Source organism: Mytilus galloprovincialis, chromosome 6 (assembly GCF_965363235.1).
Source record: "Mytilus galloprovincialis chromosome 6, xbMytGall1.hap1.1, whole genome shotgun sequence".
Taxonomy (NCBI): Eukaryota; Metazoa; Mollusca; class Bivalvia; order Mytilida; family Mytilidae; genus Mytilus; species Mytilus galloprovincialis.
In genome coordinates, this window is record NC_134843.1 from 37,138,117 (window position 1) to 37,165,495 (window position 27,379).

General features: G+C 31.0%; 1 protein-coding gene across 1 annotated transcript; it reads left to right on the plus strand.

Moving 5' to 3' along the window:
* The first annotated feature begins 322 nt into the window (after positions 1-322).
* On the plus strand, positions 323-26,747 carry LOC143079501 (protein-methionine sulfoxide oxidase mical3a-like). Its single transcript, XM_076254864.1, has 25 exons — positions 323-449; positions 648-757; positions 2,920-3,150; positions 5,800-6,007; positions 6,616-6,723; positions 7,888-7,989; positions 9,757-9,798; positions 10,626-11,137; positions 11,664-11,869; positions 13,016-13,131; positions 13,727-13,877; positions 14,090-14,390; positions 16,087-16,264; positions 17,075-17,157; positions 17,733-17,805; positions 18,399-18,618; positions 20,060-20,226; positions 20,839-20,939; positions 21,337-21,562; positions 22,253-22,302; positions 23,276-23,483; positions 24,344-24,440; positions 24,821-25,332; positions 25,600-25,701; positions 26,295-26,747. The coding sequence occupies exons 1-25, from the start codon at positions 380-382 to the stop codon at positions 26,435-26,437; spliced, it is 4,317 nt and encodes a 1,438-aa protein (XP_076110979.1). The 5' UTR covers positions 323-379; the 3' UTR covers positions 26,438-26,747.
* The last annotated feature ends 632 nt before the right edge of the window (positions 26,748-27,379 follow it).

Here is a 27,379-nt window from a genome sequence, read left to right on the forward strand (position 1 = left end):
ACACCCTCTAACCCAAGACATATAATTTATTTGTTTATTTATGATTTCAACGTACATTCCTGCGCAATATATTTTTTAAATGTAACATGAAACTATTATTAAATACAAATAATTTCCAAGAAGTTAAATCGAATGTGACAGTTCAAAGAAATTGCGAAGATTAACAGTTCTTTATAACCTTACAGAGTTAGAAGGTAGAATAGCCAGTTTTTTCCACTATAGTATTTAACTATTTTTAGATTCAACACATATATACTGTTTAGCATAGATACATTTAAATAGTTAACCCGTTTTGTTTATTTTTACCTGTAATTTGTTCAATCACCGTTCAAAAAAGTGTATTACTGACTCTTGATGAAAACCAGTTTCCAGGAAATCTATGTTTCAAAATATTGATGATGATCCTGGTATTCCAATAGCTATCGATCCTTACAATATATTCTTAACCAGTATAGTTAGGACTACTACTACTACTACTAAATAGAGTTTAATGGCGACTACCCTTGCGGGTATTGCGCCAGATTACCTTATATAAAAACATTTCAAGTAAATGTTTTAGAATTATCATTATTTAGGTATAAGCCTATATCATATATTCATATTATAGAAATTTGTGAGTTTTTTTTTTTTTTTTGTTTAAATTTTAGTTATAGTTAGGATCATAAACACAACGTTTAAATACCCGATTTGTCCTAAGAAAATCATTATTCAAAATAGGTTTGTTGTAACTAGTGGTCAGAAAGGCCTTTTGGAGAAGGTAAGATTTAAATGTTTTTTGTACGTTTTTGTACCATTGTTTATCTAATTTCACTAAATTTTATGTAATCGATTCCTTGGAGATTACGTCTGCTTTGTTGATGAATCGACTCTACTGATATCTACTTTCGTTTTGATGCATTTTCCTTTGTGTCATATACAAACACGAGTCTTGTATTATGTTGTATATTGTATATCTATGAATAATAACATAGAGGGATATAATTTTTACATTGTAATAATCTTATTTGTACTTGTGTTTACATAAAACGCAAAACCTTGTATACATTTATAACATTTCATATAAAACAGCATTGAAATAATCATTTAGCTATGCAAAGCTGTCATCATAGGGAATACATTATTTGTTCTCAAGCAAGTCTTGCAATAATAGGCAATTGAAATGTACATTATAGGCTCTGTATCTAAATAAATAGCTTGACTGTTCAGAGATCTCTGGGGTGATTGTAGCAATGAACTGATAATAAGTCACTTTTTATTACTTTCAAATTATTTCATTTACAATATAATTGTGCTATGTGTTTCTTTATATTCTTTTAATTTCAAAAGTACATGTTGATTCCAGAATTCTGAAGAAAAAAAAAATTGTTAAAAAAACAATTCGTGAATTTGAAATCGCAAATATAAAAAAAATCTGTGTTCCATAAATTAAAAAAACAACAATAATTTCCGACTCATCAATAAACTGCAAATAAACTGTAAGATATACATGTTTAGGACTCATTTCCGTCAACTATGCTCTAAGATCTTTTAAAGTTGAAATAGAATGAGTAAAATCAAAAGCAAATTACTCTTTTTGTAATTTATTTTTTCTCTTTGTTTTTTTTTTCTAGTCTCTTTTTTTAACGCAAGTTTTGTGCTTAATGAAGTTATACTTCGTCTGATGTTTTCAATCAATATGTGTTAAGTTGCATTTAGTACACTTTTAAAAAAATCGTATCAACATATACTACTAAAAACACATTAAGCTTCGTTATTGCCAGTATAAGAAGTGTATAAAATTGGCAAACATACTATACAGGGATCAACAATTCTTGCTAACCTAACATACAAGGTTGCTACTTCAGTTTAAATAGCTCTTACATATTTGAACTATATTTAGATAAAAAATAATTCGACCTGGTTTTACCTGCTATTTGAACAATTGTGATGTATACAAAAGAAATGAATATTAAAAAAATGAGGATTTGTTTTTTAAAGGTTTCAAGGAAATGGGATAATGTTGATTTGTCTTATTCAAAGACACCAGACCATTTTCCTTCGACTTTTATATTTGCATTATCATTAAAGGCCTAAATGAACAGATATTGTTTTACAGATAGTCTTTGACCTACGTTTAGGTTTGCTGAGTCTGTTGTTTATTTATCACAGAGGGTATTTTGAGAAGGTTGGATTTGTCGTTGGTGTACGTTGTGCGCTTTTGTTGCGGCGATATAAGATCATATCAGTGTTACTACAAAACTAATTAGATCATTGAGCATGTCACCAACAATATCGTTAATATTGTTAATGATACAATAACAGTTAACATAAGATAATTTTAATTGTTATTATTTGTTTCTTTAATAAGAGTATTGTACGTATTCTAATTTAATATTGGTAAATTAATTGAAATTTCTTTGCATGTGTCCATTCATGAATAGAAATATTACTAATATTTGGTACACTTAAACGAATGTAATCTATGTACATTAAACGGTCTCCATGAAACATTTATTTTAAATGATCAAATGCATTTGCCACACATGATAATTACAAACGGAATATCATGTCTTTATTGATGATGTTTTTAAGATTTAACATATAATACTAGAAATGCAAACTTATAATCATCTGATTAAATACAAAGCGTATTATATGGCCAATCTTCAATAAAGGACGGATCGGACAACACTCTGCTCAGCTTTTTTTGTTAAATAATCTTTTAGACTTTTCCTTTTGTTATATTGAACACAGTCATAATATTTGATGCGAAAACTGATTTGACGATAATATACATATACGTAAATGTAAACAAAAATGTATGAGGTAAATAATATATATCTTCTTTAAAATGAAAATCAAAGGTCTTGATATTGATAATACAGATATGCAAATAAAACTGATAAAATTTAAACAATTCGAGCTGTTATATTTTTATAGGCTACAACTTACAAGATGGAAGAATTCAACATTTTTACAGAAGCTCACACGTGTAAAGATACACTCAAAGCTTTTAGGGAATTAAGTGCAAAACTTGGATTAGACGATATACCTCATGAACAGTTTTTTGACAAATTAAGATCAGGATTGTCCAACTGGAAGATTAAACGATTCTTAGATCAATTGCAGAAAAGATTTACATCGAAAACACAAAATGGCGATGCTACAAAAGTAAGTATATTAATATGAGTATGTACATGTAATCTTAATTTACTCTTGGTTATCATAAGGTTCGAACCACACTTTGATTCCAAATTGTTATTTTAATATTGGATGAATATGTTTCAATGGTTGATATAGCTTTGTTTAAAATACTTGAGTAACATTGGACCTTGGTGGTCGTGTGTTCTGAGAAGTTAATCTACATCGATCACAAGTATGGTAATACTTAAGTTGTGAGTTCGAACCCCGGTCAATACTGGTGTGTTCGAATGCAGTCTTAATTGATAAGGATTGCCTATTGTCCTGTCAATGGTCCGTGTTTTTCTCCTGCTACTACGATTTTTTTCCACCCAATAAATACTTACCGCCATGATATAGTAAAGTGTGCTTAATATGACGTAAAACACAAAGTATTGATACATTAATGATTGTCTTCATTTCTAATTATGGATTAAAAAGATGTAATGATATTGCAAGATTTCAAACATTAAAATGTCTGATTTTCGTCATTGATCTTTATTAAAATTGTGTGATCATCATAAAGATACAGGTTTTTCTACATTTATAAATGTAACATACAGATACTGTCTTTAATGATCAGTAAATATGGCATCATTGTCAGATTAATGTGGTTAGCCAATTAATAACATATACATAACCCAAATATCTAAACGCCGTAAACAATTGTTGCCTATTGCATATAGTACGTAAGAAGCGGATATTCAAATGACCTTTCAACTTCACCTTTGAACCATGAAAACGAATTCAATGTCAAACCCCGCGGTCAAACCAACCCTACCAGACTTACACGTAGCGTATACTCATTCCATACAAAAAAAATTGACATTTAATATTTGATAATTGTGTTTTGCCATTTGCATCATAATTGCCATTTGATTAGGGACTTTCCGGTTTGAAATTCACGAAGTTCAGTATTTTTGTGATTTTACTATTTAAGAAAATCACTTAACATGTATCTCTCAACCTTAAACTAAGGTCAAGGTTAGATATGTCCTTAGATTTGGACATGGAAACTTTGTACCGATTAAAAAACTACTGTACGCAGTAAATATTTTAATAAAAATGTATATGACTTTTACTCTAAGATACATGTACTTCAACTATTATAATAACAAAATAACATTTGAATTGTATTTACATATTGTTACGTTTTTATCGAAAAGAGACAAAGGGTTAATTTATTATATTTGATGAAATTTGGGTTAAATGATATCAGTGGGACGTTGAGTGTTCAGGTTATCTAACACACGACACAAAATATTCAACGTATCTTAAATTCCTTGTTGATAAATACACTTAAGACTGACTGTGTAATTGAACTATATGTTATTGACATCAGCTATTTTGCAGGTGTTTTGTTAATATTTCGAATATACGTTTCCATACCACTTTTGATACGGTGTACTCAGTTACACAGTTTAAATCACCCATGATCTGCAGATAACTATTTTCCATCTATTAACCATTTTTTATATGAGGAGAACTTATAATAATAATAATAATAGTTAATTCTTAATTTAAAGAGGGTAACTCAATTAAAACTTGTCTGATTTTGATTGCGGCCCTCAAACTATAAAATACAATCGCTAAATCTAGAAAAGTTTATATTTTTCTGAATCAAAAATGCATTTAAATTTTCTGTCATGCATTTAAACTTTTCCCGATGTACAGGTGTGTCTGTACTCAAAGTAAAATTTGTGACGTAACTACGGCCATATAAGCCAAAGGTTATAAAACCTTAAGGGCATACGATACAGTTTTGATCCCGTATTTACAGTTTGATGAAAATTTCTATATAGCCTATTTGTTGCCTGATTAAATCAAATGTGTAATAAAAAACAACAACCTTCATGTGCTACTTTTTGACTTAAATGAGGTCGAAATTTTGTATATTTGCTCAAAATTCGGATTTGTGACCGTATGTTGCTTTCAAAACAAAGCCATAACTGGTTTTTTTTAAAGATAAACACAAATTGGTTTTTGTTAAATAATTTGAAATTTCTGTATTTAATAAGTATCATAAAAATTTATGCATTTTTTATTCAGAAATAAGTCATATTTAGAAAATGGTCATGAATTGAGAAATAAACGTCATTTTTTACTGTATACTTATCAAAATTAAAAATGCACTATTCACAGTTTTATCAAATTTGGTCTACATAATCTCCCTGCAAAAAGAAAAAAAATTCGTTTTAAATAATAGGGGTCCATGCACTCGTTTTCAAATTAAATCAGTTTGAATGATAAAAATCAGTCGAAAAATGCATCTTTTCCCGATATGTCACAGTTCGACGTCGCGAAAATAACATTTTACGTTAGCGACGTCATTACCTCCCCTGTAACTGTATCGTTTGCCCTTAAGATACTTTTGTTGGACGATTACTAATATATGATGGATAAAAATAAATCGCCAAATTTACAAATCACTTCAGGTATTGCATTATACCTGCAATCAGCACATACGAATACTATTTAGCATATAGCAAACATTTTCTTATATGCAATTTATAATTAGTTTTTTCGTTTCCAGAAAGATTCTATAAATGATTGAATAAACAGTCGGTATTATGTCTATACACCGATAATTTCACCTTGTTGGAACTTCCATAAAGTGAAATTTGACATTTTACATTGTAGGTACTAGTTGTTGGTGCAGGGCCATGTGGACTACGGATAGCCATAGAGACTGCCTTTATGGGATGCAAAGTTGTTGTGATAGATAAACGCGATGCTTTCACTCGAAACAACGTTCTCCATCTCTGGCCATTTACAGTAACTGATTTGAAGAACATAGGCATAAAACATTTTTTCGGAAAATTTTGCCAAGGGGAGCTAAATCATATAAGTAAGTTTTTAATTTTGAAGCTTAAATTGCACAAGTATCTTATACAAACACTCGTTTGAATGTATCTATAACTAAGTATAAATACAGCAGATAATATCAGTTTAAAGTTTTCCCATAGAATTCAAGGGAATAAATTTAATTAATTCAAATGTGTACCAATTATGAGATTGTCTGCATATTGTTATAGCAAAATATTAGATGTGAGACAAAGTTTTTGTGTCGAGTGAGTGCAGCGAATGAGTTCAAATAGGCTTCTTTTTGTGTCGAGAAGATTAAGGATTAATGTTTTTTAGAGCTTCATTCTACATGTATATACGTACTAGACAACACTTTTTTTTTAACCTTTTTTTTTTCTTTTTTCATTGAATCACATTTCGAAACATGCAAAGTACAGATCTAATTTTGGATTATTCTTTGATGAAACGTCAAAAGCCACTCTCGAAAAGCTATTCTGTATTTTTAATCGTGTGCTTCGGTCGTTGAGTTTAAATGGTTTGACCTCTATACGGAATAATATTTTAAGTTTATCATATAGTTATTATGAGTAAAATATGTATTTATTTAGTCGAATATATTACTATTTCTAGATGAAATTTTGTTTCTTTTAGGTATTCGTCGCCTTCAAATTTGTCTTATGAAAATAGCGTTGGTGCTAGGCGTAGAAGTTCATACCAAAGTTGAATTTGAAGGCTTGCAGTGTCCACAGAAAAATGGTGGTAAATATTTAGACAATAATTGATAAGCTCGTCGCTGTTTGTATGTTCAGTTATTTTGGCTTTGGGTATCATTGAAGAGACATCAAATTATGAAATGTACAACTGGTTCAACAAAGTTCATTGATATTATAACCACTAATTATAATATACCACTGGGATTTTTATTTTACCATTTGATTAGTGACTGAATTTTCACTGGAGTTCATTTTTTTTGTAATTTTTCTATTTTTGACACCAGATGGATACGATTTGCCATAATGAAAATTAAGTAATCATCAACAAATATATGATTACTTTTTCGGGTTTAACTATAAATTTGGTACCTTTTGAATATCAAACGTTCATTTAGGGTTTTGTAGTAGCAAATATTATGGTCGGTAGCATTATTTAAGGTACACTAAATATGCATCTGATGTAATGAAATAGGTACAGGTAATATGAATACTCGTAAAGTATCAAATACGTTAACTTGTACCAGTTCGATGCACATAGAGTGGAATAAACCAACAGGACATTCGAACTAGAAGGTCGACGATAAGTTAACGACCATATACACAAAGATGAAAATAGGTGGCTTTTATTTCATGTGTTAGCGACTTTAATTCCGAATGAATGAATAGACCTGTTATTATTTTTATTATAAGTACATGTAGCCCTTCTTCTAATGTTTTTTATGCATATTGTCTTCCTTCGAATATCCTCGATTTACAAATATTAAAAATGTATAGAAAAGAACAAAACACCAATTTCCCTGATATACTCTATCAAGGGTATATGATACACTGTCATTTGATTCATTAATGATGGTTGTTTGAATCACGAGAATATTCTATGGACTGATATTTCATTTTAACTGAAATAAATAAATTAAAGAAAAAAAATAACTGTTCTCATGAATGACTTCTAGTCTAATATAAATGTGGATGACCAGTATGTGCGTGCATTTACCTCGTTGAAGTAGCATATACTAATGCTTCCTTGCGTGAATGTAGTCCCTTATGCATATCGTAATAATATCGTAACAGAACATATACACTCAAAAATAAAACAGCATATTCCCATGAAACAAGTTTCCAACACCTAGTTTGAAGTCAGGGTTACAATTTATAGTTATTTTGTTGTCTGTAACCAAATACGATTCTCTCAATGCTCTCTTTGTTGAAGGCACAGGTTGGAAAGCGGTTTGTAAGCCACACAATCACAAGGTTTCCTATTTTGAATTTGAGGTTTTGGTGGCAGCTACGGGAGCTCGTGATGCTCTTTGTGGTAAGTAGTAAACAACACAATTTTCAAAACTTACATGACCTTTAGAATTTGAATACAAAGCTTATGATAACCAGGCAACATTATTTTACCGCTGTGCAAATCTTATAAATCAATCAAGAACATGAATACGTGTAAGGAAACAGAACTATTTATATGGAACGAAATTGTCTATATTAAGGTAACACAAATAAAACGGAATTTACATGCTTGATTAACATACATTATGCTTCGAACATTTCGTGCTGCCGACACGCTTTTTATGCCCCACCTACGACAGGAGAAGGGTATTATGTTTCCTGGTCTGTGCGTCCGTTCGTCCGTCTATGCCCCCGTTCGTCTGTTCGTCCGTTCGTCCCACTTCAGGTAAACGTTTTTGGTCAAGGTAGTTTTTGATGAAGTTGAAGTCCAATCAACTCAAAACTTATTTAACATATGCCCGATGATATGATCTTTCTTATTTTAATGCCAAATTAGAGTTTTCATCCCAATATTACGGTCCACTGAAAATAGAAAATGATAGTGCAAGTTTTAGGTTAAAAATTTTGGTCAAGGTAGTTTTTGATGAAGTTGAAGTCCAATTAACTTGAAACTTAGTCCACGTGTTCCGTATGATATGATCTTTTTAATTTTAATGCCAACATTAAAGTTTTGACTACAATTTCACGGTCCACTGAACATAGAAAATGATAGCGCGAGTGGGGCATTCGTGTATAATGGACACATTCTTGTTTTAATATACCTTCAACCTGAAAGCTCTAACATAAAGAAATTAACAGTCAAGGATGTATAAATAAGAAGAAACCCGAAGAACTATTCAAGCATAATAATGTATATATCATTTTCTGTTCTTATTGACACGTAGAAGGTCCTAGAATGGCTTTTTTTGTAAGGGCAGCACCAGGGCTAGGTAGGTGTCGTTCGCGATCGGTTATCTGCTAATTTTCCGTCAGTTTTTAAACAGTCGTCTCAATTGAATATATGAGGTATCGTGATGTTTTGAAACATTTTTAATTTATTTCTCTAAAAGAAATAAAAATACATATTTTTTTCGTCGCCACATAACTTCAGGATACTTCAACGTATTTATATCAATTCTAATACACACTAACAGATGTATAGAATGAAGTTCCTTTTGATAAACATGTTACAAGTTGGTGTTTTAGAGTAAGTTGGGTTTTAAAGCGGAAAAACAAAAAAAAAACTCAATGTGGCATGCACTGATACAAGTTTCGTTTCGTTTTTGTTTACGGTCAGTTAACTCATAACAATGTCCCTAAAACTGACAAAATCATTATTCATGATGTTGAAGCCTGGTTTTATGTGTTTCTGGCTAGTGGCATCCATCAATTTAGAATCGAAATAAAAAATATCTGGTTATTAGGAGACAAGTTACATTATGCAGAACATTTGGAACATAAAGCTGCTTGGAACTAGTCATCTATTCACAACATATTTGTACATATGGTTGACATTTCCAAGGAAACTCACTCATTCTAGATCTGCTGCCCTTCTATTAACCGACTTGTTACTCTGCTCAGACATAGTTAACTACTTATGAAAAAGACGTTAGCCTTAACCTGAGTAGGTGTATCCTATGAAAATACAAAAATGTTAAACGCGTCATCCTCATTTAGACAGTCTTTCAATATGAACGTTTACATGGACGAGTGTTTTCCCATGGACCTTCTTATCCCATCTTCTTATTTCAATATTAATACTCTAAACATGAAATGCAGAATTGTGATTGTTGACAAACTTATATTTCAGAATACAAACTTCGATTTGAAAATGGAACAGTCACTAAACAAGGTTATTATATTAGTAATGACTATTGTAAAGTAGATAAATATTCTGTAGATAATATATTTTTCTTACTGTGAAAAAATGTAAAATTCAAAGTAAACTACTGTGGGTTCAATTTATTTCTTCTATTCCAATTTGATAAGAAATGAGTTATTTTCGTAGATACTTATTTTTGTAGTTTTGCCAAAGTCTGTATATAACATGTATAATACTGCAAACAAATTGTGTTTCGTATTACGATTTATATTGTATATTTGATTTCATTGATTTTAGTAATTTTAACGCCACCTTTATGCAGCGCTTTTGGGGCTATTTCGTGGCGGCCAATTTTAATTGGTGACGGAAGACGGAGTGCCTGGAGAAAACTACCGACCTTCGATAGCAAAACTGACAATCCTAGTCAATTAAAAACGGAGTCGGAGTGCACTTGAACGAGCGGGTTTCGAATTTAAAACCTGAGTGTTGACTTGCTAGTGATTACAGTCGTGACTACTTAAACCACTCGACCACCGAGGCCCATATATCATATATACGTAAACTTGTATTTAACGAATACTATTGAATCCAAGGTACATGTTCTATCAATATGTATCTCATGTAAAATTGGTTTAACGCTTTTAAAAAGTATGCATGAACCTCATGGATGAAAACAGTCAAATGCAAACAAATTTACAAGAAGACAATGAAGACTTTACATTCAAGCAAATATGAATGATTAATAAATAGCCAAAACAAGTAATATATTCAAAACTCGGCCTTACAGTTAAGAAAGAAATTTAGAATTATCACAAACTTAACTTAATGAAGTGTTTCTATGCTTTATTTTGTTATAGGTTTTGAAAGAAAAGAATATCGTGGAAAACTCTCAATAGCAATTACTGCTAACTTCGTAAATGCAAATACCCCTGCTGATATGAAGGCAAAAGAAATCGGAGGAGTTTATTGTCATTTTAATAAAAAATTATTTACTGATTTGGAAAATAAGAAAGGAATAAAACTTGAAAATATGGTTTACTTCAAGGATGAGACGCACTATTTTGTTATGACACCAACAAAGGCAAGCTTAGTCGGTAGGGGTGTTTTCAAAGCAGATTTGCCGGCGTCAAAATTATTGGAAAGAGAAAACATTGACGTACAAAAGTTGCTAGTGTATGCAAGAGATGCTGCAAACTTTTGTACTCACGATGCAATGGTTGATATGAGCTTTGCAAAAAATTCTCATGGGATGGATGATGTGGCCATGTTGGATTTTTCATCGAAAGTTGAAGCTGTAAATGCATCACATATCATTGAGAGGAATGGTAAAAAGCTGCTGATGGGACTGATTGGGGACAGTCTATTAGAGGTATGTTTCATACTGGTAACATTGCAGCTTTTTATGACATTAGTTTTTTTAAATGATTTATTGAAATGTGACATGTGTCTTCGTGCTACCATAAATTCTGTTACCACAATTTCCAAGTAAAAGATCTTAGTTTAGTTTAGTTTGTAATTTCGAATTTGCAAAAACTAGTTTCTATACTACAGTGGAATAGGAGTCGTTTATTGAAATTTATTTGTAAGATTGAAATTGACTGATTAATTATATTAGAGAGCAACCATTTAACTACAGGGATGGGGGTATAATTTTTGTCTGAGTCAGAATATTTCAAGGAATTCAGCGCTATCAATTGAATATTTTTTTTCAAAATATAACACTATAAGGTATGGGGAAATCTGGATTCAGATTGTTTTTGTCATCTGCTTGACCACATGTTTTTTTTGGTTCTCAAAAATATACCCCCTTTTTTTTCTCTTGAAATTAAATGTTCGTTCCCTTAAAGCTACACAGGAACTAAATTGTAAAATTAAAGCATATGACAATATTTCAGCCCTTTTGGCCACAAGGTACTGGATGTGCACGTGGATTTTTGGGAGCTTTAGATACAGCTTGGATGATCAAGAATTGGAAAAGTATGAAAGAAAAACCTCTTGATATTATATCCCAGAGAGAAAGCGTTTACAAAGCATTATCTCAGACGACACAGGACAACATCAGCAAGAAATTCAGTAGTTACACTGTGGAACCAAAATCAAGGTAATATAAGGTTATTGTGAATAAACATACTTGTTTACAAAACAAAGGCGGGTTATGATAACATGAAGAGTCAATAATTTGTCATAAAATTGCAAAATAGTAAGCTCAATATTCAAACCATTGAAAATTATATCAATATTATTATCAAATCAACTGGCTTCTTTAATTCACGTCTGACGTCACTAAAACTGTTGAAATTGATCATGTTGACGTACGTAACATACAATTGCAGTTTAAGTTATAGTTTTGTTCAAAAATAGATATATAGATATGTCCAAGGGTCTTACCTTAAATATATGCAAAACAGACTGAAATATTTGTAACACATATAATATAGCAAAATATATTTTTATATACTGTATTCTTTATTTATATCGAAACATTAATGACAAGAATCACAAGGAGGCTATTTCATTGGTATTCTGTTTTTCGCTTTGAATTTCCGGGATAAAAGGAAATCCAAAAGCGCTTGGGGTGCGTAAAATGTAAAGGACTATTTTTATTTTCTAGCGCTGAATCAACAACTATGCTGATGGAAATTTAGTCAACCAACAAAACATTCACCGTGTTAATTTTAAAAAATATTAGTAAAACAAGACATAAAACTATCAAGCAGAATATTGCCTTTAGATGGATTTTGTGTCATCTTTATGTCATTTGTAGTCATTTGAATCCTCCTATTTTTTTGTTATTGTATATCCTTGGCTTTAGCATTTTTGCCTTTAAACGTTTCTTGCGAAGGTTGATGAAAGACGCGATTTGAACGCTAAAGTGATTTGTGCTATTGTTAAAGGTAGTGTATAACTCAGTCGCAAAAAATATGAGCCATGTATGCATACAGCTTCAAAAAATCGATACAAAAAAATAAGAAGGAGTTTTTTAAATTCTGTTTATTAACAAGACGGGTTTTTTTTTTCTTTCAAATCTTAGAGGCCTTATCATATACCCTCATTTTTACGAAATTCTTTTGGTTAAAAGGACACGGACTTTGAAACTGAATAAAGAATGCTTATTGTTGGGTTTTTGCAGATGGATTCAATATCTGTACTTTTCCCTTTATTTATCAGTGGGTTATGGACAAAAAATAAATTAAGAATAATAATTTGACAGAAGACAAGGATTAATGAAATTTCTATTTTTTCTCAGATATTCAATAATTAATTTGACAGCAGTTACTAATGAAAAGGCAAAGGAGTTTTATGATGATGTGCAAGATGACTTTAGTGAAGTTGCTGTTTCTCAAATTAAGACACCAAAACAAAGTTAGTACATGTAACGACTTTGTGTAAAAAGTAAATTCACAAAAAACCTGAACTCCGAGGAGAATTCAAAAAGGATAGTGCCTAATCAAATGACAGAATCTAAAGCCCAAACACATCAAACGAATGGATAACAATACTCTTGGTTTACATTAAATTTGGATTTACCTGTAGAAACTTACTTCATTTACTTTTTATTGTTTTTCCTATTATAAAGAAACCATTGATTAAATTGTAACTATTGCTTGTAAATATAAGGTTCAAAATATATATTAATCATGCTTATTTAATGTACTCATAATATTTATCAAATGTGCCAGGCTTATAATTTGATACGACAGACGCCCGTTCCGTCTACATAATATTCATCAGTGTCTGTCATATAAAAAAAGTTAGGAACCCAAGCAAGTAAAAATTTGATTAGCATTGAAGACCCAAATATCCTTAAATTTATTTCAAATACGGCTAAGGTAATCATAAATGGCTTTCAACGTCAACATAAACATACAATAAGCGCGAGAAACATTCATATTTTTCTGTGACTTATATCTCCTTATTGCAGACAATAAATATTAATATATAGCTATTTAACGTATAGGTGACGATTCAGTTGATTTACCTGATTTGCTACAATGGTGTCAGAAAGTGCTAGAAAAACACCCAAATATCAAAATAGAGGATCTGACAACGTCCTGGAGAAGTGGATGTGAACTCGGTTGCTTGATTAATGTTTTTCGTCCACATACAATGTAAGTAAAATAGAATTCAAAATAGTTCTCCCTTATGAATTTCTTTTTCTTTTAGATAAATACGTTATTAATTTTGTTTCAAAAACGATCAAATGCACTTAAAACATGCAATTTGCTACTGGTATTTTATTTTGAAGAAACTTTTTACTCTTGTCATTTTCATTATTTTCACCAAAAGAGCTTACATGTATGTTGATATTGCTTTCTTTTAGCAAAAACGAAGATTTGGACCGAACAAATGCATTGAGAACTATGGATATAGTAGTAAACCTTGCAAAACGAGAATTCGGGATATTTCCTATGTTAGCGGTTTCAATGATGGTTAACTGTTCGTATGACAATGAGGTCGAAATGGCATCGTATCTTTCCCAGTTTTACCAGCTGTTTCATGGAGAACCTATTCCTGAGACGTCTGCCTCTGACAACAGCGTTTTAAGCGATGAAAAGAAAGATATCACAGTAGCAAATATTGTAAAATCCAGGCCAAGTAGAGTACAGATACCTGTGGAAAAAGTATGTAAATAGTAGAGTTTGTTTCTTCGTATTTTTGTTTGTAGTTATTTCAAGAATATCAAGATAAAGACACAAACTTGCCAATTTCTAGATAATTTTCAATACGGCAATACCGTCTTTACAACAGTATTGTTTGTTTGCTGAAAAGTAATAGAATACAGATATAAATCAATTCATATTTAACTAAATCATATGTAATTTCTAAACACTTAAAACAACTTCAAAAGGTATTACGCCCACACATTTTCAAAAACCCGCCATCCCTTTAATTTATTTTGCTGTATAAGAACTCTGTTGTATTAATTATATACTAGTCAACAAAAGAAACGCCATACGACTTTGGAATAAAATTTATCAAAAAGTATTAGATATAAAACAAAATGAGATACACTATTTCAAAAAAAATTTATTTGCAATGTATGCACATATGATAATGTAAATCAAAACATGTCGGAAAGTAATAAAATCTGTGTAAACGATCATATAGGGTGCAAATTACTTTTGTGGAAACTTGGGAAAAAATCGACACAACAATTTTGTAAGTACTAAATTAATTTTCAAATTTGTTTTTAAATATTCAAAATGCTAATCAAGTTATGTTCATATTGTAACTATTGGGTTGTAATATTTTTATTTATTTTTTTTGGTAAAAAAAACATGTGTTTTGAAATCTCAAACAATGCAAATAAAAAAGAAAAAAATGCTTTCGTCTTAAATCAAAGCTTTTAATATGAAAACAGCACACTGTAAATTTGGAACCTTTCGGATTAGTTTTAAGATTGTTCAAAACAAAATTCACTTTACACATATTGTCTATGGGAAATCAATGGATAATGTATACATTTTAACGATTTCTTTGCCGAACTTTGCTTTACCAAAAAACAAAGAAACTGTACGATTTTTAAAAAAGAATTTATGGCAAACATTGTCTTAATATTTAAATGAGAGATTGGCACCATTAGTTGGAACTTTTGTTTTTAAAATTGTCGTTTTATGTAAAGTTTATCTAACAAATAAAAATTTCGCCAAATAAAGTCATGAAAGCAAATGATAATTTTTTTTAACGGATTTATATTTCCATGGTCATTAAGTATTACTACCCTTAACATTGGTCCTATCAACGGATACCTTCATCTCGAAATTGGTTAAAAAAAAGTCGTGTATTGTTGTTGACTAGTATATGTTTTCCATGACTTCTATTTCCCAGGTCACTGTCTCTGTTTCTTACAATATTACTGTTACTAATCAAACTGAACTATATGCATTTTGCCAATTACTGAACTTGCAGTAAGATAAAGAAATTAAAAAGATAAAGAGCTGACAAATCTCCTAAAAATACAGCTCAACCTGGACAGCGAATTCAAGCGTTAAAATTCAAATAAAAAAGAGATATCAGGTAATAACAGTAACCAAATCAAAGTAAGTACAAATGTATAATGAGTCTAAATATCACCATGTATTTTTTAATATACGGTAAAAACCCTATATTGTATTCCGAGAGAAAGATTTTTTAACAGACTACATCCATTATTTGATATCTGTTTGACTCTGATAGACTACTAGGGTGAATAAAGTACCATTATGTTGCTACAGAGGTAACCGCCTACAAGTTAAAAGTATCAAACAACAAAACAATTTTTCTCAACTCTACAATAAATCCTTTATAAGATGTTTTTAATACTATCTCATTTTACAGATAGAAACTGATGAAAACCTCAATGATATTTGCTACCTCTGCAAGAGAGTGTTATTCTTCCTGGAGAAACTTAGTGTTGAAAATGTGTTTTGTCATCGCCGGTGTCTGAAATGTGAAAAATGTAATTGTGAATTGAATCTCGGAAATTATAGAACACAGAAATCCTTTAAAGGAAGAGGTAAACTTAATTCTGTCAGATGCTAAGGGTAATCTTTTTTTTTTTAATTGATACAAAAGTATTGATGAAGGAGATTGGCAGTATTCCATTTTACAGTAAATTAACTCAAATATTTTTGTTGAACAGTTTGTGAGTAGACAGCTTATTGAAATGTGTTTATGACTTTTGAACAGCGGCATATATCGTTGTCGTGTTTTGTCATCTAAATAGATACACTGACATGAATATAGGAATAAGAAGATGTTGTATGAGTGCCAATGAGTCAGAATAAGTCCTTAACTATGTAACATCTATCATAGTGTGTATTGAAAGTTAAGTTAGAATCCAAAATATAGAGCAGCAATCACAAAGTCCATATACTTCCTTAAAAAAGGTTCCAAAATACGAAACTGTAGAGCAGACATAACTGACAATTTGGAAACAAATGTCCCTAGATATGGTAGACGCAAACAACTTCAGCATAGACACCCATATCACTATTAAAGGACTCGAAATTTTAAGTCAATGGACAAATATTTTTTTTTTCTGCACAAAAAGCAACTTTGGTTTTGATCATGTGTATACGACTTCATATTTCCTTTTATTACTTTGTGCAATGTTTGCGATAATTTTCAGTTATAATTTTGTCAACATAGTTAACAAAAATTAGGGAAATGTACTGTTCATTACCATGTTAACAGGTTTCAGGGATGATATTCTATGCACTCCCCTTGATCATTCGTGAAACTATTAACATTTTCCGTTATTTTTCATTTGATTAGACAGATGACAACTATACGCAATTTTTTTATAAAAATCTTTTTATTGCAGTGAGGTTTTTCTGCATTAAGCATGCTGGTCCTAACGCCAAGTTAACACAGTCCATCAGAATACGACCACAACTAGTCCTAAAAGTAAGATACACTCTTACTTTGTAAAATGAATAATACATATCGTGAATTTAAAGTTTTTATTTTGAATGTTTATTAAATATATATATTTTCCATCAATACATCAAATATCTATTTTTATGTGTAATTATCAAAATAGTGTAAAATCACGCGATTCTTTAGGGCAACTGGAATATAAGAAAAGTGAAGGATGAACAAAGTCAAACCAACGAAACAAGAAAAGCATAAACAATATCATAAACATATAGATTTGATAGGCAACGAGGAAGAGAACACTTACCGATTAATTAGAAGGGAATTCGTATAAGATGTTTAAATCCACGTTCCTTGTCATGAGTACTATGTCGGCATGCGTCAGTATAGTCAAACCATTGAAATTAACAATGATCATGATGATATATATGACTTTGACTTGACAGCTTTAAACAAAACTTTCAAAATAAGTCACAACATTCCTCTTAAAAAAATGGCAAGCAGGGTATACTTTTTATTCTGCATACTGTATAAAAAGATGGTTTCAAGTACGAACATCACCTAGGTTTAAGTGATTTGTATCAAATTGTTAATATTTCATACAGGCAATGGATGACCCTAAAGCTTCAAAAGACGCACCTAATAGAACAAATACAGACAATGTACAGCATAGTTCAGGTAAGTATCCGATGATTCTTTCTCATACAAAATGTTATATTTTAATTGCCTTTGAAGTAGAAGCCGCTATGTAAATTCATTTTTTTTCAAATAGACAAAATCAGGAATGAAAAGTTACTGAGTGCTCATATTCCGTCAAATATAAATAAATAAATAAATAAGTAACGTAAGCTTTTTTTTTGTGCTTGTCTACCTTTCAGGGCAAATTATATCCAGGAAATACAGTACATAACATGCATCATGTTACAGTGCAGCACTGGAAATAATATGCGTAATATAAGGTTAATCATCAGAGTTGTTTTAACAATTTACGTTCAATACAACCCTATAGTAAGATAATTTATTGAAAAATTGTTGTTGACAAATCAGTCATCTCTGTAGCTATAAAAAAATAAAAATTCAAACATGATGGCCATTCTATTTTAAAATGATTTAAAACAAATTTTATAAACCACTACTACAGATCTACTTCCACCAACACATCCTTACTCCTAACAGCTACCTTGTGGTAACAGGTTTGAGGAAGTCAGGGACAAATTCTTCTAGCGTTGTCATATATTAATTAGTAGTCTTTGGTAATCGTATTGTTCCAGACAAACCAAGAATTCCTACCAGGCCAGATTTCTTAGCAAGGAGAGTTACTTCAGCATCAATACGCAGAATAGACTTCTACAATAGCGGAGATGATGAAAAGGAAGTCGTTCCAGAAGACACTATATTTGAGCATAATTTTGGAGCATCTGTTCGAGATGGATTAGGTGCATTTACCCTAAAGCTACCACAATCTGATGAAAAACTAAATAACTCGTCAAGGTATGTATGATTTGCATATTATATTTAAAGTGACAGTGTAGCTCACTCAATAAAGCAGATTTTTTAAATAATATGACTTTGTATTTGCGAATGTCATCACTAAATGCGAGAGACAGTAATGCTTATCTGGCGGCAACAAAACTGTCACAATGACGTAACTAAATATATTAATAGATATTCGTATTCAATAAATTTATATGGAAGGACATACATTTCTATTGTGGAAATGAAGCTTCCAAGTCTGAAATAGCAATTTTAATCAGCGGAAGTGTTCAATTAGTTGTTATTAAGGATAAAGATAGAGGACAAATTTTATCATTAAGATAACGAAAATAATTAACATATCGATCCGTAGTTATATGTTGGAAATATGCTATATTAAAGTTACACAACATTAAACAACTATGTCATAGACTTTGAAACAGCGGTATACTGTTGTTACATCCAAGCTCCTTTGTTCTACCAGGGGTGTCTGAGCTGGATCATCCCTACCAGATCACCCTAGCTTGAGTTTCTCTGTTTTGCACGCTTTCCTTTGTTTTGTAACATTTTGGCGGGAATGGCGAATCCACAATAAAACTTTAAATTTATTAAGAAAAGACACACTTTCAAAGTTTATTTAGAAAGAATCCATTGTCTTTACTGCGATTCGAACTCAAGACCTTTAGCATATCAACCCACGACGCATACCCATACACCAGGACGACTGGATATCAACTCACAGTAATTTAACATATTTAAACGGGGCGAGTATGCAGACCTTTATTCAGTGTGATTGTAACCTTTTTCATAAATAAGGCGAGTTGTCAGACTGATTGTTCAATGGGATTTTAACCTTTTCATAAATGGGGCGATTTTTTAGAAAGTGGCGATTCAGTGTGGGCTGATTGGTCAATGGGGCGAGTTTACATTGTTTTATATTTAAACATCTGTTCGGGGGTCATGAAGGGTATACATTATATAGTAATATAAAAAGTATATTATCATGGTTGTGTGGCGTTCTAAACTAGATTTTATGAACTGTAAATGTGTTTTCGTCTAATCTAAAACAGCTGGAATGTAAAATAGTTATCCCATTCGGACTTGGCGTGTCAGTGTCAGATCACCCTCTGGCCTCCGCCCATCGGGGTGATCTGACACTGATACACCGCGGCCTCATGAGATAACTATTACTTGCCTTTATCTATTAAATCCATGTTCTGGCTTCCTTGTAAGTTTACAGTAATTTCTAATATAAAAAAACCCTGATATATCATATCAACTGCCGGAAAATCATTATATGTTCAGACAGCATATCGACCCTAGTTTTATTGAACTTTTGATCTTTCCAAAAATGACTTGTTAAGTTTAAACGGTTGTACGCGTCTTTTTGTATAAGATGTGTAGGTCTCTTAGATTTTAAATGCAACATGTTGAATAACTAATGTGGCATATATTTCAGTGAGGACAGTGACGATGATATAGAGGAAAAGCTTGAAGCTAAATTAGGACAACATATTGATAAAAATATGACAGTTAAAGATGCTTCAGAGTTCTGGCAAACTTTGAAAAGAGAATCAAAGACACGCAGCGTTTCAAGACATAAGCCGGAAATATCTGCTGAAAATGGTATCAAAATTGTTTTACAATTATTATAAAATTAACTAAAGGTGACATTGTGTAAATGTCAATAACACTATTCCTATTGTTTAACTATAAACTAAAAACCCAAGTTTAACGCATTTTTTATTTTCTTTTGAAAAGTACTTATACCCGGTCAGGAATTTGACAGTTGTCTTTTTTTTCCGTTGATTGATAGTGTTTGGTATTTGTGTTGTACTCTTTTCCTTCGACATAAAAAAAAGCCACACAAAAAACGACATTTTGTTTTATACTACTGCAATTTTATCTAGGATTAGTCTATCAAATTAAATATTCGTATCGGTTTTCTTTAAATTTTCATACATCGGAAAACATCTCAATATTTGTCCATAGCGAGTTCACCACTACGTGCAGCTGTCATACAAATCGACACCATCAATGGTCTTTCACCAAGCACCAACATTGTATAATGCGCCAAGAAACCATTGTTTTTATACTAGCATGATACAGATATATTGATACATTTTGTTTTGCATAATACTATGGGTTCAATAGGTTTATGAAAAAAATATATTAACTTTTGGTATGGTCAAATATGTTTTATCTACGCAGCATATTTTTTAAACTGAATAATTTTAGATTCATCACCAATTGAAAGTAAAGCTAGAGTTACTCTACGACAAAATGCTTCAGCCAAGGAACATTCAAAAATAGAAGAATTGCAAGAAGAGGACGACGATGTAAGATAAGGATTAATAAAATCAATTTAAGCTTATTAAACATAGTAAAATATATAGATAGCGGGTTTTTTTTAATTTTGTTGAGGGTATTCGATACAGGTACAGAAGGGGGTTTGAAGTAATAACGTTGCTAACTTTTTAAAAAATTAGATATATTTACAACAAATTAATGCCTTTTTTTTATTTATTTAAAATTAATTATTTCAACAGAACGGTTACACAAATTTATAGCATACATGTTTTTAAAAAATTTCTCAAATGATCCCCAAAAATCTGCAGGTGTTTATCTTTTGAAATAAAAAATTGTGGTACATTTATGTCTTAAGATTGAAATATCAATAAGCACATATTGTTGAATTTTTATGTGTATACCTACTGTTTTTTTCTTGCATTCAAGGATTTGGAAAGTACAATTCGTGCTGCTCCAGAAGTGATAACTAACTGGTCTAATGTTAACCTACCTGATGACAAGCAGCATACACAAAGCAGAAATTCAAGTGAAAATAACGAAATGTTTGAAAGAGCCATTAAAGACCTGAAAAGAGAATCCAAAGAGCTTGAAGATAAAAGATCTAATTTTTCAGTAACTTGTTTCCAACCACAAGATAAAGGCATTGAAAAAGGTAACTATGTCCCTTTTATTCTAGGTTTTTGGATACTGTTTAATTGATGTATACTCCCTAAATCTTTACTTGTCATATATACCGTATACAATCATCGGTGAAACTGTGACAGAGCAAATAAATATGTAAGGTTAAAAATGAACAGAAATTTCAAGATGGAATGTTTATGGTACTAGTCCACATGTACGAATAAAATGAAATAAAAATAAATCTCTTCATTACAAATATTTTTTTTTGTAGCGATTCTAATTATGATTTGAAGTAAAAGGAACTTTACTTTATTTAGATTACGTCATCGTTACAAGTAACCGGATGTTATATTTCGCAAACCACTTAGCGACAGGGTCATGGGCTGCTCCAATTTATGTAGTATATAAATATACAACTTCCTGGTCATTCGAAAGAAAGCATTTATATTGAATAATAATGGTTTAAGTTATTTAGTCTGGGATGCCAGGTCATTCGAAAGAAAGTATCTATATTGAATGGATATAGGAAGATGTAGTGTGAGTGCTAATGAGACAACTCTCCATCCAAATAACAATTTTTTAAAGTCAGTCATTATAGATTGATATAGATTTAAGTTATTGAGTCTGGGATGCCAAACTATTTAAAAAGATGAGAAATTAAAAGTCAAATGATCCATTACCTAAGCTTGTTTTACATCGCATTTTGGTATTTTTAATTCAGGTCCTGGAGAAAATCAACCCGAAAAAGTCTTCGGTCGTAACAGACCACAGGTACGTACATAAGGACAAAGTATTAGTCAAACAGTTAGGTAAAAGAAACACAATAGAAAGTATGTGATGTATCGAAAACATCAAACCGATGAAAAAGGGGATACCGGGTAGTGTTTTGTTATCAATGAATATGTTAAAAAAAAGTACCTTGTGATAGTTTTCATATTTCGGAGGAATATTTATTTTTTTCAGCATTACATGTAGTGTTTCTTTTATCTATTGTTTAGTATTTTGATAATTGAAGAATTGTCTACAAAAGATTCATCAGTGACGCTCGAATCTAAAGAAGGGTGATTTCAAGTTTTAAACTATTTGAAATATTAATCCAACTTGGTGAAATATACATAGGTTGGTACCAAGATATCATGTATGTATAAGGTGTTAAAAAATCGAAACTTAAATTAAACTTCTACTTACATATACACATTTTATCGACATGTTAATTACTAGATTATAAAACTATTAATTGTTAAAAGGAACACTACTTATAGGAATTTATTTAAACGATGTTTTAATACCGTTTACAAAGCATTTCAGAGTTTTAACTTTTGAAGTGGGAGGTTCTGTTAGCCATAACACCAGGTTCAAATTCCCATGTTTTCTTAAAAAATTCCCGTTACAAGTCATGAATTGGGCAGTTGTTATCAATTTGTTCTTTTCTATGTATGTTGCATTGTCGTTTGTTTTCGTTGCACTGTGTGTTGTTCCGTTGGTTTCCTCTTATAGTTGATGTTGTTCAATCGGATTTAGTTAACCCGGATTTGTTTTCTCTCAATCGATTTATGAATTTTAGATAGCGCATCTGGCGTAAATACAAAATTTCAATCCTGGTATCTATGATGACTTTATATACTACTGTTGCCTTTATTGGGGACAAATCTGTTAGTGTGAGGAAGTGTGCTTTATAGATAAATAAGCGTTCACATATGATATAATCACAAACACATTAGCAGTTATGAATTTGATTTTGTAGTTGAAACGTACTGACTCTGACCCGACTGAAGAGAGGCATGCTCAGCGTGTTCAACTTGCAGCAAGAAAGCTTGCTATACAAAGGCAGCAAAACGAAATATTCATTGCTCAGGAACTAAAACGACAATTAGAAGAAGCTGATGAAGAGTTACAGGATGTTGAACGACAAGGAGTGGAATTAGAAACAAAACTCAAAGACAACAATGAAAGTAAGCTAATAGTTCATCTGCAATATGTTGCTATATTTTTGCCAACTTTTTCTTGAGCTAGCAGTTGAAATCTAATGTAAAATGTCACTGCTTACATAATTGTTTTTCCGGGTGGAAAAAGTGCCAATTCGTCTTTATATATGGTATATATTAATAGCATCTTCAGTTTCCAGTCCCTTTGGTCATATAAATTAACTTCCACAAATTGTCACAGTTGCACTTTATTGAATTGAAAAAAAAGGATTTTCTAAAATTTAAATTTTATGTCAATCTGTACCGAAATAAATGATGACTTTTCTGGACATAAATGAAACCTAGGGATTATCGAACTAAGAAGATTGATATGAGAACCGTATTGTAAATTTAAAATACTTATTTATCACATTTTGTCGATGGGTAACTGCAAATCCTCTATTAACTTTGTATTGTACATATATAAGATGGTTCAAATTACTGTATCAAAAACATATAAGATGGTTCAAATTACTGTATCAAAAACATAGAGGTAGTAAACAGATAACAGATTCAGGAATGAAAGTACGTCGTTGGTAAGGAAATTCTTCTAAAACCGTTTTGTGAAGTTATATACTTATACGCAACATTTCTTATCGTTGGATGACTGCAAATCTTTTTTATATATGTTTATGTATGAGATTTTACAAGTTTAAGATTTTTTTAAAACAAACTGATTAATGAACAGTGGTTTATTGTTTTTCAATAAGGGACAACAAATTCGAGATAGGTTTGCTATCTTTTTGCACCACATGAAGGTAAAATCTAGAATGATGGACTAGTTTGAACACAATAGCAGTAGAGGTACTACCTCAATATTTAATTGACAAAACATTCGAATATTTCAGTTGAAGAGAGTAACCAAAGTTTACGACGACAGTTGTGTTCTCTGTACACTCGGCGACAAAAGCTTCTTCAATATGAAGCCGAATTACGATCAGCTAGGTATGTAATAGTATTTGATCTATTAAAAGATATCAGTTGACAAAGACATAAGAATAAAAAAAAATGTAGGAATTATGAATATTAATGTCGACGATATATTCTCGTGTAGACTATATTTTATTGGGATAAACATATTGTGTTGCAACTTGCAAAATAAATTTTAGTGTGTAGTTCCTTAACCATTGGTTTCTTCTATAATTAGATAATGTGTAAGGGAACTGTTCAGTATCCACAATTAAATTGTTTTGAATCCGAGTTGAGACCATCTTCTTTGTAAAGTCGTACCTAAAGCTTCAACTATGAATTTTTGACAGTATATTTTAACGTCGTACTTTAAGCTGTGGCTTTAAAGTTTTTTATACAAATTTCGATCATTGCAGCGAACACTATTTACCGAGGCAAGAAGATGAAGCTGGTGATACATGTCCTTCTGAGTATATACCAATTGTAGAAGAGGAAAACAGTTTTGATAGAAATGCTGTGGCTTCTGGTTTTGAAACTTTCAATGAAACAATGAGGGCCAGTGGCGTCATAGTTGATAGGAAGTATGAAACACAAAATGCAACGGAAACAAAATCAGACACAAACATTAGTAGGATATCAGATACTTTACAGGACACAACATTCTCAGACAAGGTCAGGGCGGAAACATACGGGTCGTTAGAAATAAAAGATGATGGAATTATGTCTGAAAGCCCTTGTGAACCAACAACAGACGAAACTACTCATGCAGATGATGTATATAGAGAGACAACAAACGTTTTCACTTTAACATATCATATAAGGGTAGTTACGAGGACAAAATCTGGTGTAGATTCTTCTCCAAAGATATCAGAAGATGATAGTCAATACAAAGCTAGTGGTGGAGATAAATTACCTGAAGATATTGATAGTAAGTAGTTTATATATTAAAATTCAAGTTTCAAATACGTATACATACATGAAAACAAACTAAAGATAAAATATGGACAAACATGTGTATTTATAATTAAAAAGAATATGAACAGAAACAAAGACAATCAAAAATGACAATATATAGAAAATATGAAACTAGGTCACGTGGTAATACAATTCTTTATAATATATTTAAGGTATAACTGTTTATGACTTAACTTGCACATTTATGAGACATGACACACGTTTGTATTTCTTTTTACAGAACTTATATTCGTTGATGACAAAGCTATAATAGTAAACTGGGTATGTCCTAGCTGTACATTTCATAATACAGATGAAAGCAGTTTTTGCAGTATGTGTTATGGTGAGAATATATGTGCTGAATTTTCTTCAATAAAACAATATGTTTTGGTCTCTTTCATGGCAATATAAACACAATATATATTTTGATAACAGTCTTGTTGTTATAATACATTCTACCATATATTCATATTTATACTTAGTGCGTATATTGATATTAAAAAAAAGTTACAAAAAACTTCAAATTAAGAACACTAAAGCTCAACTCCAGAATGATTTATTTCATGATATGAAACTGGGAATGCACATTAATTTAACCACATTCAATAACTTAATTTCATCTACTCGACTGTCTTGCATTTCCATTTTCATCCAAATACTACATAATAAATAATATATGGAACAAATACAACATTACTGTAAAACAATACTTTTTTTTATTGTGAAGTAAATTATCATTGTAACGAATTCAATACGATGTGCGTTTATTTGAAAGATAAACTGTACAATGAACAAAAATGTTTTCACATTTGAAAACTAATGCTGAACTTGTTTACCAAATTAAAGGGGGGAAAATTAATCTCATATACGCTATCGTGTTATTTGAAATATAAATTATATTCTACACTCATTTAAGTGCATGTATTATAATTGTAGCTTGGAAATGCAACAAATGCCCGCATGTAAACGGTTACGACAGAAGAAGGAAGGAATGTGAAATGTGCTACAGCAACAAACCACAACGTGAACATCCATCTCGTGATCATCACCATGATAGTTCACGTGAATCATTTGCCTAGCCTGTCAATGATATTAGATGACATCATATGCGTCAACATGAACAAATTGATAAAAAATCGGTTTTTTTATTCGACGAACAATTAATGTAAATGTAATAGGCGGTTGAAAATTCTCATTTCAGTTTTTCTGGTATTTAAGTTTTTCGTGCTTATTCACGTAAGTCGTTCTTATCTTAATTATTATGATAATAATCATTAGTTATTATACCGTATTTTTGGTCGTATTTGGGAAAGTTTGAATTTGTAGAATGGGAATAACCACCAATGTTTCGAATTCTAACGCTTATAATTATAATATATATATACATGTACTTTATTACTTTTCGAAGAACTTCAATAATTTCCACATTCAAAATACACCGCAGAATATATTATCAAAATGATAGACAACGTATTTGTTAAGTTTGGTGGTAGGAGTGATATTTTAGTAGACATTTCGTATTCAAATGGGTACTAATAGTGTTATAGTACCACTACTGGCGGGTGTGCTTAAGTACCATTTATTGAGCAGACTGAATACATAACTTCAAAGTAAAACAAAATGCATCATGCAAAAAACTTGAATTTCTCATTAAGATATTAGTATGTTGATGATGTTCTACATTGTACAACTTACAAAGTTGTTCTCACTACATAAAAACTATTCCCACCGAATTATAATGAAATTGAAATTTCATGTTCATCATCACGGATTTCTGTTGTTTGACCGATACACTTTTTTATATCTCTACTCAATACAGAAAAGATTGATCGTATGTTCATTACTTTAACAGGTGGGTCTAATATCCAATTGTGGCATTTTGATTTAAGGTCGTTTTGCATGGCGGACGATACATGTATATCATATGACACTTGTCATTTTAATGCATCCAGTCTGGCTTGTTTTTGAGTTTTGAATTTGAATTTGTCTCTTCTTTTTTGGATTTAACAGATTTCGAAATC

Coding starts and splice junctions, on each gene's coding strand:
- LOC143079501 (XM_076254864.1), top strand. CDS start 380: ATGTTTCAAAATATTGATGATGATCCTGGTATTCCAATAGCTATCGAT. Junction 6,724..7,887: donor GTGTCCACAGAAAAATGGTG/GTAAATATTTAG, acceptor TCTTTGTTGAAG/GCACAGGTTGGAAAGCGGTT. Junction 21,563..22,252: donor AGATAAAGGCATTGAAAAAG/GTAACTATGTCC, acceptor TTTTTAATTCAG/GTCCTGGAGAAAATCAACCC.